Consider the following 12,578-nt stretch of genomic DNA (forward strand, 5'->3'; position numbering starts at 1 on the left):
ACTGATGAAGATAAAGATGGACTTCAAGAGAGTATGGATAGGCTGATTGTAAGAGAGAAGTCGGAGAGGAATGTGGAGCGAATTGGTGGGAAGGAAGATGGACAGGTCATGAGGGCGGTGCCAAGTTGGAAGGCACCTTCGAACTTGGTACTGCCCTCATGACCTGTCCTACCTGTCCATCTTCCTTCCCACCTATCCGCTCCACCCTCCTCTCTGACCTATCACCATTACTCCCACCTTTATCTACCTATCGCACTCTCGCCTATCTTCCCCACAGCCCCACCCACCTCCCATTTATCTTCCTAACCCCTTGGCTCACAAGCCTATTTCCTGATGAAGGGCTTATGCATGAAACGTCGATTTTCCTGCTCCTTGGATGCTGCCTGATCTGTGCTTTTCCAGCACCACACTCTCGACTCTGATCTCCAGCATCTGCAGTCCTCACTTTTTGCTGATTGTAGGAGAGCATAGGACCTGAGGGCACTGCCTCAGATTGAAGAGATGACTTTTAGACACTTTCTGTTACATGAGCCATAACTTCCATTGTTTAAATAAGACCATAATATTTAGAAGCAGAATTAGGCCATTCAGCCCATCAAATCTCCACTGCCATTCAATCATGGCTGATGTATTTCTTAACTACATTCTCCTACCTTCTCCCTGTGACCTTTGATCCCCTTAGCAATTAACCTATCTCTGTCTCAACTATACTCAATTTCTTGGCCTACACACCTACTGCAGCAATGCATTCTACAGATTAACCAGACTCTGGCTGGAGAAATTGTTCCTCATCTTAGTTCTAAAAGGTCGTCCCTTCAATCTAAGGCTGTGCCCTCAGGTCCTGGTCTCTTCTACAAGTAGAAACTCTGTTCCACATCCACTCTATTCGGGCCTCTCAATATTCTGTAAGTTTCAATGATATTCTCCCTCTACATTCTCAACTCCAATGCCCTCAACTGCTCTTCACATGACAAGCCTTTCATCGCTGGGCTCATTCTTGATCCTTCCAAAGCCAACACATTTTTCCTTCGCTACGGGCCTCAAAACTGCTCACAATATTCTAAATGTAGTCTAACCAGAGCCTTATACAGCATCAGCAGTACATTCCTAGTCTTGAAAGCATCCTGTCAAAATGAATGTTAACATTGCAATTGGCTTATAACTGCCAACTGAACCCTCTTGTTAACCTGAAGATAATCCTGAACTAGGATTCCCAAGTTCTTTTGTGCTTCACATTTCCAAAGCCTATCCCCATTTAGAAAATAGTCTATGTCTCCATTTTTCCTACCAAAGTACTTAATCTCACACTTTCCCACATTGTATTCCAAGGCACAAATCAGGAATGTGATGGAATACTTCCCACTTGCCTGGATGAGTATAGCTCCAGCAACACTCAAGAAGCTTGAGATCATCCAGGACAAAGCAGCCCACTTAATTGGCTCTACATCCACTCCTTCCACTACTGATGCTCAGCAGCAACAATGTGTACCATTTACAAGATGCACTGTAGAAATTCATCAAAGATCCTCGGACAATTTCTTTCAAATCCATGACCACTTCCATCTAGAAGGACAAGGGCAGCAGATACATGGGAACACCACCACCTTCAAGTTCCCCTCCAAGCCACTCACCATCCTGACTTGGAAATGTATCACTATTCCTGCACTGTCACTGGGTCTTTAGTGATAGTCGTTAGACTTGCTTCTGCCCATGACTCTCTTGAAGTTCTGGTATGTTGCTGTGTCTTTCATTGTGAAAACTGATGCAAAGTACCTAATTAGTACCTCCATTATTTCTTTGTTCCTGTCACTACAGGTCGTTATGCTGTAATGTCTCTGCGCTATAGAAAATCGCTCTATGGAAAACTGTCATAGAAAATGGCGCTGTACAAAATCGCTGTAGAAAATAACTGTACCCATTTGGTAGAATGTTTGCATTATCCAAACAGCATCCACAATTTGTCAATCACATTATGGCCAATTCTTGTTAACAACACGTGCGTTATACCAGAACAACCTCTACTTCAGCCTCATTTTCCAGTGGTCTAATGTCCATTCTTGTCTCTCTTACCTTTTTTTTATATATATATATATATAAATAACTTGCAATCTTCTTTCATACTTCCAATCAGCTTACCCTCATATTTTAGCTTCTCCCCTGTTATTGCTTTTTATTACATTCAACTGAGGTATAAGCCTTCATTCTGGGCTTTCAAAATCTCTGCAGTCTGTGTTTTTTGTTCTTTGGGGGATTTATGGTGTAACTTAAGGTACATTTTGTGACAGTCTTTCCCCAAGAGTGTTAAAAGTAGAGCTACTCATTTTTGCTCTAGCTCATTAATTAAAACAAGAACCTACCAGTTCTGTTTCATATCTTTTTTTTATTGCAACCAGAGAGAGGAGAGAAAAATTTACAGGCATTGTGCGACTCACTGAGTGATTTAGCTGTAGACTGCTTCTTTGTTGACTTTTCCTTTTCAGTGGCTTTTAGCAGCTTTCAGCAGCATTGAACATTTCAGTGTTCCCCCTTTAGGAGCAGTGCTTATATTAAAGATCTTCAGGTCTCAATTTAAGCTCCATTTCTGAGACCTTGTCACATGTTCATGGAATACAATGTATATTGTATTTTTTTTAAGAATTGTTATAAATTGGCTCCTTGAAATGAGTCCTTCATGGCAGAAGTCACATGTAGGAAGCAGATTAGTACAGCTTCCATCTAAACTGCCTCCTTCTGTGTTCTATTATTCTTTGCTTCTGTTCATAGAGTCATAGAGATGTACAGCATGGAAATAGACCCTTCGGTCCAACCCGAATGAACCGACCAGATATCCCAACCTAATCTAGTTCCACCTGCCAGCACCGGCCCATATCCCTCCAAATCCTTCCTATTCATATACCCATCCAAATGCCTCTTAAGTGTTGCAATTGTACCACCACTTCCTCTGGCAGCTCATTCCATACCCGTACCACCCTCTGTGTGAAACGGTTGCCCTCTTAGGTCTCTTTTAAATCTTTCCCCTTTCACCCGAAACCTATGCCCTCTAGTTCTGGACTCACTGACCCCAGGGAAAAGACTTTGCCTATTTACCTTATCCATGCCCCTCATAATTTTGTAAACCTCTATAAGATCACCCCTCAGCATCTGATGCTGCAGGGAAAACAGCCCCAGCCTGTTCAGCTTCTCCCTATAGCTTAAATCCTCCAACCCTGGCAACATCCTTGTAAATCTTTTCTGAACCCTTTCAAGTTTCACAACATCTTTCCGATAGAAAGGAGACCAGAATTGCACACAATATTCCAACAGTGGCCTAACCAATGTCCTGAACAGCCGCAACATGACCTCCTAACTCCTGTACTCAATACTCTGACCAATAAGAGAAAGCATACCAAACGCCTTCTTCACTGTCCAATCTAACCTTGCGACTCCACTTTCAAGGAGCTATGAACCTGCACTCCAAGGTCTCTTTGTTCAGCAATACTCCCTAGGACCTTGCCATTAAGTGTACAAGTCCTGCTAAGATTTGCTTTCCCAAAATTAGATTAGATTATTTACAGTGTGGAAACAGGCCCTTCGGCCCAACAAGTCCACACCAACCCTCCAAAGAGCAACCCACCCAGGCCCATTCCCCGATATTTACCCCTTCACTTGACACTACGGGCAGTTCAGCATGGCCATTCACCTAACCTGCACATATTTGGACTGTGGGAGGAAACCCACACAGACACGGGGAGAATGTGCAAACTCCACACAGACAGTTGCCCGAGGTGGGAATTGAACCCGGGTCTCTGGCGCTGCTGACCACTGTGCCGGCTGACCACTGTGCCACCGTGCAGCACCTCGCATTTATCTGAGTTAAACTCCATCTGCCACTTCTCAGCCCATTGGCCCACCTCCAATTTTGGTGTCATCTGCAAACTTACTAACTGTACCTCTTATGCTTGCATCCAAATCATTTCCGCAAATGACAAAAAGTAGAGGACCCAGCACCGGTACTTCAAGATTCCCTCAAACAACTTGCCCACCACCGAGGTCAAGTTCACTGGTCTACAGTTCCCTGGCTTGTCCTTACCTCCCTTCTTAAACAGTGGCACCATATTTGCCAACCTCTAGTACCTCACCTGTGACTATCGATGATACAAATATCTCCGCAAGAGGCCCAGCAATCACTTCTCTAGCTTCCCACAGAGTTCTCGGGTACATCTGATCAGGTCCTGGGGATTTATCCACCTTTACCTGTTTCAAGACATGCACCACTTCTGTAATCTGGACATTTTGTAAGATGTCACCATGTGTTTCCCTACAGTCTATATCTTCCATGTCCTTCTCCACAATAAATACTGATGCAAAATACTCATTTAGTATCTCCCCCATTTTCTGCGGCTCCACACAAAGGCCACCTTGCTGATCTTTGAGGGGCCCTATTTTCTCCCTAGTTACCCTTTTGTCCTTAATATATTTGTAAAAACCCTTTGGATTCTCCTTAATTCTATTTGCCAAAGCTATCTCATGTCCCCTTTTTGCCCTCCTGATTTCCCTCTTAAGTATACTCCTACTTCCTTTGTACTCTTCTAGGGATTCACTTGATCTATCCTGTCTATACCTGACATACACTTCCTTCTTTTTCTTAACCAACCCCCCAATTTCTTTAGTCATCCAGCATTCCCTATCCCTACCACCCTTCCCTTTCATCCTGACAGGAATATACTTTCTCTGGATTCTCGTTATCTCATTTGTGAAGTCTTCCCATTTTCCAGCCGTCCCTTTACCTGCGAACATCTGCCCCCAATCAGCTTTTGAAAATTCTTGCCTAATACCATCAAAGTTGGCCTTTCTCCAGTTTAGAACTTCAACTTTTAGATTTGGTCTATCCTTTTCCATCACTATTTTAAATCTAATAGAATTATGGTCGCTGGCCCCAAAGTGCTTCCCCACTGACACCTCAGTCACCTGTTCTGCCTTATTTCCCAAGAGTAGGTCAAGTTTTGCACCTTCTCTAGTAGGTACATCCACACACTGAATCAGAAAATTGTCTTGTATGCACTTAACAAATTCCTCTCCATCTAAACCTTTAACACTATGGTAGTCCCAGTCGATGTTTGGAAAGTTAAAATCCCCAACCATAACTACCCTATTATTATTACAGATAGCTGAGATCTCCTGACAAGTTTGTTTCTCAATTTCCCTCTGACTATTAGGGGGTCTATAATACAACCCCAATAAGGTGATCATCCCTTTCTTATTTCTCAGTTCCACCCAAATAACTTCCCTGGATGTATTTCCGGGAATATCCTCCCTCAGCACAGCCGTAATGCTATCCCTTATCAAAAATGCCACTCCTCCTCCTCTCTTGCCTTCCTTTCTATCCTTCCTGTAGCATTTGTATCCTGGAACATTAAGCTGCCAGTCCTACTTATCCCTGAGTCGGTAGGTTTGTAAAAAATGTCAGTGTCACCAGTTACAAACCCACCGACTCCCACAGCTACCTGGATTGCATCTATTCCCACCATACCTCCTGCAAAAATGACATCCTGTATTCCCAATTCCTCCACCTCCACCATTTCTGCTCCCAGGAGGACCAGTTCCACCACAAAACAAACCAGATGGCCTCCTTCTTTGGAGACCGCAATTTCCCTTCCCACATGGTTAAAGATGCCCTCCAACGCATCTCGTCCACATCCCGCACCTCCGCCCTCGAACCCCACCCCTCCAACTGTAACAGGGACAGAACCCCTTGGTGCTCACCTTCCACCCGACCAACCTTTGCATAAACCGCATCATCTGCCAACATTTCTGCCACCTCCAAATGAACCCCACCACCAGAGATATATCTCCCTCCCCACCCCTTTTCCGCTTTCTGCAAAGACCATTCCCTCCGTAACCACCTGGTCAGGTCTTCCCAACAACCCATGCTCCCATCCTGCTACCTTCCCCTGCCACTGCATGAATTGCAAACCTGCGCCCACGCCTCCTCCCTCACCTCCATCCAACGCCCCTAAGGAGCCTTCCACATCCATCAAAGTTTTACCTGCACATCCACCAATATCATTTATTGTATCCGTTGCTCCTGATGCGGTCTCCTCTACATTGAGGAGACTGGATGCCTCCTCACCGAGCGCTTTAGGGAACATCTCCGGGACACCCACACCAGTCAACCCCATCGCCCCGTGGCCCAACATTTCAACTCCCCCTCCCACTCTGCCGAGGGCATGCAGGTCCTGGGCCTCCTCCACCGCCACTCCCTCACCACCTGATGCCTGGAGGAAGAACACCTCATCTTCCGCCTCGGAACACTTCAACCCCAGGGCATCAATGTGGACTTCACCAGTTTCCACATTTCCCCTCCCCCAACCTTACCCCAGTTCCAACCTTCCAGCTCAGCACCGTCCCCTTGACCTGTCCTACCTGCCTATCTTCCTTTCCATCTATCCACTCCACCCTCCTCTCTGACCTATCACCTTCATCCCCACTCCCATTCACCCATTGTACTCTTTGCTACTTTCTCCCTACCCGCACCCCCTCTCATTTATCTCTCCAACCTGCAGGCTCCCTGCCTCTATTCCTGATGAAGGGCTTTTGCCCGAAATGTCGTTTTTCCTGCTCCTTAGATGCTGCCTGACCTGCTGTGCTTTTCCAGCAACACTCTAATCCAGACTTGAAATAAATGCAGTTTAATTTATTAGTCCTACCTTGTCCCTGCCTGCCCTGACTGTTTGACTCACTTCTGTTCTTAGCTGTACCCATCTCAGATCAATCTCTTTCCTCACTATCTCCCTGGGTCCCCCCCCCCCCCCCACCTTACCATTTTAAATCCTCCCGAGCAGCTCTAGCAAATTTCCCTGCCAGTATATTAGTGCCCTTCCAATTTAGGTGCAATCTGTCCTTCTTGTACAGGTCACCTCTACCCCAAAAGAGATTCCAATGATCCAAAAATGTGAATCCACCTCCCATACACCAGCTCCTTAGCCATGCATTCATCTGCTCTATCCTCCTATTCCTGCCCTCACTAGCTCATAGCACTAGGAGTAATCCAGATATTACTACCCTTGAGGACCTCCTTTTTAAATTTCTGCCTAACTCTCTGTAATCTCCCTTCAGAATCTCAACCTTTTCCCTTCCTATGTTGTTGATTCCAATGTGGACAATGACCTCTTGCTGGCCCCTCTTCCCCCATGAGAATTTTCTGCACCCTCTCTGAGACATCCTTGATCCTGGCACCAGGGAAACAACACGCCATTCTCCTTTTTCTCTGCTGGCCACAGAAACGTCTGTCTGTACCTCGGACTACAGAATCCCCTAACACAATTGATCTCTTGGAAGCCGACGTACCCCACGTTGCATTAGAGCCAGTCTCAATACCAGAAACTTGGCTGTTCATGCTACGTTCCCCTGAGAATCCATCACCCCCTACATTTTCCAAAACGGCATACCAGTTTGAAATGGGGATATCCACAAAAGACTTCTGCACTAGGTGCCTACCTCTCTTATCTTTCCTGGAGTTAACCCATCTATGTGACTGCATCTGAGACTCTTTCCCCCCCCCCCCCCCCCCCCCCCCCCCCACACCTTCCTATAACTGCCATCCATCGCATACTGTTGCTGTAGCAAATTCCTCATTGCTTCTAACTGTCTCTCCAACCGATTCATTCGATCTGATAAGATTTGCATCTTATGGCAGATATAATCTGCAAGTAACCCTTAAACTCTCTTTAAACTCCCACATCTGACAAGAAGTACATATCACTGTACTAAAGGCCATTTTTGCTCCTTCACAATCTACAGACCCAGAAAATTTTGTATTCCTCTACAAAAAACTGTCCCAGGTTAAATTAATAGTTATGGCTTATATTTTAAGTTTAATCAAGAGACATATCTCCAAAAACATATAATCAAGAAAGAACCCACTCTACTCACTACTGCAGCTTTCCTGTTGGACACACTTAAAACAATGATTAACTTATCTGATTCTGTACTGTGAACTTCGCCCAAACAGGTTCCTCCAAGATTAGTTGTGAATTTCACTGTTTGTTAATTTTCCCAGATGCACTCCAAGCGATACATGAATTCATAAACAGCAAAGGCAGTAACTGTGCAGGTTCTCTCTCTCTCTCTCTCTCTCTCTCTCTGTCTCTCCTGCACTGTCCTCACCATGTGATTCATTTGTCTGTACTTCACCCTTTTAAAACTGCTGTTGTTTTGAGGTTTTTTTCCAAAGTTCCAAAACAATGCAACAGCATATGAAACAGTAATTGCTGCTCCTGAATTCGAGGAAATCACCTCTAGCACCTTGAATACCTCAAAAAAGGAGCAACTGTTACAGCTGTTAATTCCTCTTAAGTTCCAGAGACATAATGCATGCATGTGACTATTTTTTAAAATTGTTTTTGAAAGCATAGATGATGCAAGTCAAGTTCCAGAGGGAAAGCTGCCAGACCTACATTTTAGAGGAAATAGATTTGAGTATTGAGGTCACATACCCCTTTATTCCACATTCCTCAAAATTCATCAGATCCACCTCTCTCCCCATTAGCCCTAAGAAATTATTTCAGGTTTACAGTTGAAGCAGATCTATGCTATATTACAGGTTTAAAGCTTAACTGGCCACTAAAAAAAAAATCACCTAAGTTACAAAATGAACACTATTTTGGAGTTTGCTATGCACTGTCCTCTGATCCTTCATTATAGTTTCCTACCCCACAACATCATTATCAAATCAATATAAACCAAACACAGTGAAAGAGAAAAAAACAGTCTTAAATTATGGAATTCATTTTATTAAAATATCTATTATTAAAGAAGCTTCTGTCTTTGAGGAATATCAATAACTTATTTTAACCTTATGTAAAGAGGCAGAGTCCAAACTAAAAGGCATTTATAACTAAGATTCATAAACACATTATAACTCTTCTTACATATAAAAGTCTTCCAATATCTAATTAAGAATATACTTCAATATAGGAATGGTCTTTCTATTTGCAATATTTAACTGTGTACAAAAAGCTATTTCAATGCTAAATTGCACAAGAAAACTATTGATTTAAGGATCAAGGATTGGAATTCGCTGATTAAAAATATTTGAAACAAATTGAAAGCAATACTGTAGGATATTATTAAGAATGTCTCTTCTGACGTGTATTTCTCATGGTATTGCTGCAAAACCCCATCTTAGCAACAAAGGAGCAACAAGACAGCCCTTACATCATCGACTTCTGAGCAAGACCTAGCAGCTTGACATGGTGAGGCTCATAAGCCAAACGAGCTTTTTCAGAAATTAATATGAAGAGCTATATTTTTAAGAGATTATAGAGACAAATACTCTAAACATATTTTGGTTAAAAACAATAGTTTGCCCTGATATGGCACTGAGTAATTGGTGTATAGTTTGTAACTTCTAAACTTTTCAAGCTCAATAGACCATTTAAGTTCATTCTCAATCATATATGGAATTTCCATTAAAAATTCAGTTTAATTTTATTTTGGCTTGTGTTATTAATACAAGCATTTTGTTTCCCTTCCTAGTAGTTTCACTGTACATGAAATTATATTTGGAAAAGAAATTAAGCTGAATAGAATGATATAATGTATTAGGTTTGAAAAAGTTCACTTAAATTGAAGTAATCATTTATAAGAAATCCTAACGGAATGAGAGAAAATGTGTTTGACACTTTAATAAAAATGGTTCAGGCAAAGATATTATCATTAATTTCAGAAACAAAAGGCATTTTTAGTTTGTTAAAAATAGGCAGGTTTATCAAGTTGAGATGGAATAATAGGTCTAAAAATTGACAGTGAGTTTTTCATTGAGAGTGTCTTAAATTCTTGAGAATACTCAGAAGTCTATATTTTAATCTTTAGATAGAACCCTTAAATCTTCACCATTCCCCATCTGATATTTTAACCAAATGGGAAATCTCATCATCAGTAATGTTAACAAACCAACATTGGCTATACCAAAGCATGAGCATTCCCATCCTTACGTGTCCATTTATATAACATTATTTTGTTAAATAATGATGAATCAAAATCTTTAAGACAATACATTAAGATGATACTTATTTAAATCTTAAATAGAAGCTTCTTTTCCTTCACCATTATATACAGTAACAACACTCTCAAAGAAGGACATTTACAAAATATCCAGCAATTTACAGATTAATAGTGTGATATTTCACATCTATAGAGACTTTTGCACAAATTAAACCATCACTGAGAACTACTACCTTCCATGCCGAAGGAAAGCTGCTACCTTCTGTGGAGTTGAATTCCTTGAGATAAAGCAGGGTTCATCTGATGTGCATGGAGATCTGCATTCCTCAAAGCTGCTTTCTGGGCACGTGCTTTCACCAGATTGTAAAGAGCCAGATGTCTTACATGTTTCTGTGTCAGTATCACTTAGTAAAGCAATGCATTGATCATCTGAAAATCCCACTCTGTGTTTTGGTGAATGCCTAACAATAAATTCAGATGGTCTTAACTTGCTTTTCTGTTCCAGTAGATCAACACTTCTTATTATGTTTGCCAGTGTTTTCACCTGTTGTTTTACTTCTCCCTTTTTCACCTGAACACATTTTCTCTGCATTGGTGACTTGCGATACTTCCAGCATATTCTGCAAATCACACAAATGAAACAGTTAGTCCCAAAAATTTGCTAATCCTTTCTTAAATAAATAACAATGTATTGGCAATGAATACACTTCATGTAGTATTGCTTCCAGAAGTTCTGTTAGTGTAAATTGTGTGGTGTGCAACTGAAGATGGGTAGCTGGCAGACAAATAGTAGCAGTCGTTCCAAAAAGGAAGGGTGTGAACCTTTTAGGAAGGAATTCCAGGTAAATTTAAAATTGCTGGAGAAACTCAGCAAGTTTAGCAGAATGTGTGGAGAGAAAACAGAGTTAATGCTTTGAGTCCATTGACACTTCTTCAGATTTTCTGTTTGATGTGCGCCTTCCCTGAGTGACAAACAAATGCAAGACACAACATTATTGTGATGTTATTCATGGTAAAATAAATATGCTATCAGGACTTCTGATTTATATCATTAAATGAAACATTTTATTAAATGATATTGTAGGGGTTTTTAATAATATTGGATCTCATTCCATAATTATGTATATATGTGTGAATTAATAATATGATAGATAAGGGTGGAGTGGTAGATATTGTTTACATGGACTTTAGTAAGGCCTTTGGTAAGGTTCCACATGGCAGACTGTTTTGTAAAGTTAGACCACATTGAATCAAAGGAGAGCTGACCAATTGGATACAAAATTGGCTTGATGGTAGGAAACAGAGGATGGTGTTGGACTGTTTTTTGGACTGGAGGCCTGGAGTTGTATTCTGCAGGGATCAGTGCTGTGTCCACTGGTGTTTGTAATTTGCATAAGAAATTTGGATGACAACATAGGAAGCATGGTTAGTAAGTTTGCAGATGACACCAAAATTGGTGGTGTAGTGGACAGTGAACAAGGGTATCTAAGAGTACAGTGGGATCTTGATCAGTTAGACTGATGGTCCAAGGAGTATCAGATAGAGTTTAATTTAGAGAAATGTGAAGTGTTGCATTTTGGGAAGACAAACCAGGGCAGAATTTACACAGTTAATGGTAGGGTACTGTGGAGTGTGGTTGAACTGAGAGACTGAGAGTTTCAGGTAATACTTCTTTGAATGTGGTGTCACAAGTAGACAACATGGTGAAGGCGGTGTTTGGCATGCTTGTCTTCATTATTCAGGATATAGAGGTTCCGGTGTGGACTGGCATGGACAAAATTAAAAGTCACACACAACAGGTTATCGTCCAACAGATTTATTTGGAAATATTAGCTTTCAGAGTGCTGCTCCTTCATCAGGTAAGGAGCAGCGCTCAGAAAGCTAGTACTTCCAAATAAACCTGTTGGACTATAATCTTGTGTTGTGTGATTGTTAACTTCATTATTCAGAGCATTACACATAGGAGTTGGGGCATCATATTGCGGGTGTACAGGACATTATTGAGGCCATTTTTGGAGTACCGCTTTTGTTCTGGTCACTCTGTTATAGGAAGGATATTATTAAATTGGAAAGGATACCGAAAAGATTTATAAAGGTGATACCAGGCTTTGAGTTATAAAGAGAGGCTGGTTAGGCTGGGATATTTTTCTGCTGAGTGCAGGAGGTTGAGGGGTGACTTTATAGATGTTTATAAAATCATGAGGGGCATAAATAAGGTGAATAACAAAGGTCTTTTCCCTAGGGTATGGGAATTCAAACCAGAGGACATTTTTTTAATGTGACAGGGGATGGATTTAAAAGGAACCTGAGGGGGCAACTTCTTCACACTGAGTGAGTTTCATATGTGGAATGAGGAAATGGTAGGTGCAGGTACAGTTACAACATATATAGATACATGAATAGGAAATGATCTGGACCAAACACAAGCAAATAGGATTAGTTTAAATTGGGAAATCTGGTCTGCATGGACAAGTTGGATGGAAGGATCTGTTTCCATGCTGTATGACTCTTACTCGAGGCTTGATAGTTTTATAATTCATTATAAGTCGTTAATTTTACCTCTTGCCTTTTATTCAAAATTAAATAGAGAGGAG

General features: G+C 41.6%; 1 protein-coding gene and 1 long non-coding RNA gene across 4 annotated transcripts in view; one reads left to right on the plus strand and one right to left on the minus strand.

The window, feature by feature from the left end:
• LOC122549948 (uncharacterized) overlaps positions 1–12,578 on the plus strand; it is a 46,493-nt gene that overhangs the window by 1,531 nt on the left and 32,384 nt on the right. The gene's annotated exons all lie outside the window — the stretch shown is intronic.
• Positions 7,608–12,578, minus strand: part of LOC122549946 (zona pellucida-binding protein 1-like) — a 74,615-nt gene continuing 69,644 nt past the window's right edge. For all 3 annotated transcript variants that reach the window (XM_043690226.2, XM_043690225.2, XM_087987308.1), the window contains one exon: positions 7,608–10,604. In XM_043690226.2, the coding sequence (XP_043546161.2) occupies positions 10,214–10,604 (391 nt within the window). In that variant the 3' untranslated portion in view covers positions 7,608–10,213. The remainder of the gene's footprint in view (positions 10,605–12,578) is intronic.

Source organism: Chiloscyllium plagiosum, unplaced genomic scaffold, assembly GCF_037043375.1.
Source record: "Chiloscyllium plagiosum isolate Xiang-an unplaced genomic scaffold, Cpla_swu_hap1 HiC_scaffold_5, whole genome shotgun sequence".
In the NCBI taxonomy this organism is placed as follows: domain Eukaryota; kingdom Metazoa; phylum Chordata; class Chondrichthyes; order Orectolobiformes; family Hemiscylliidae; genus Chiloscyllium; species Chiloscyllium plagiosum.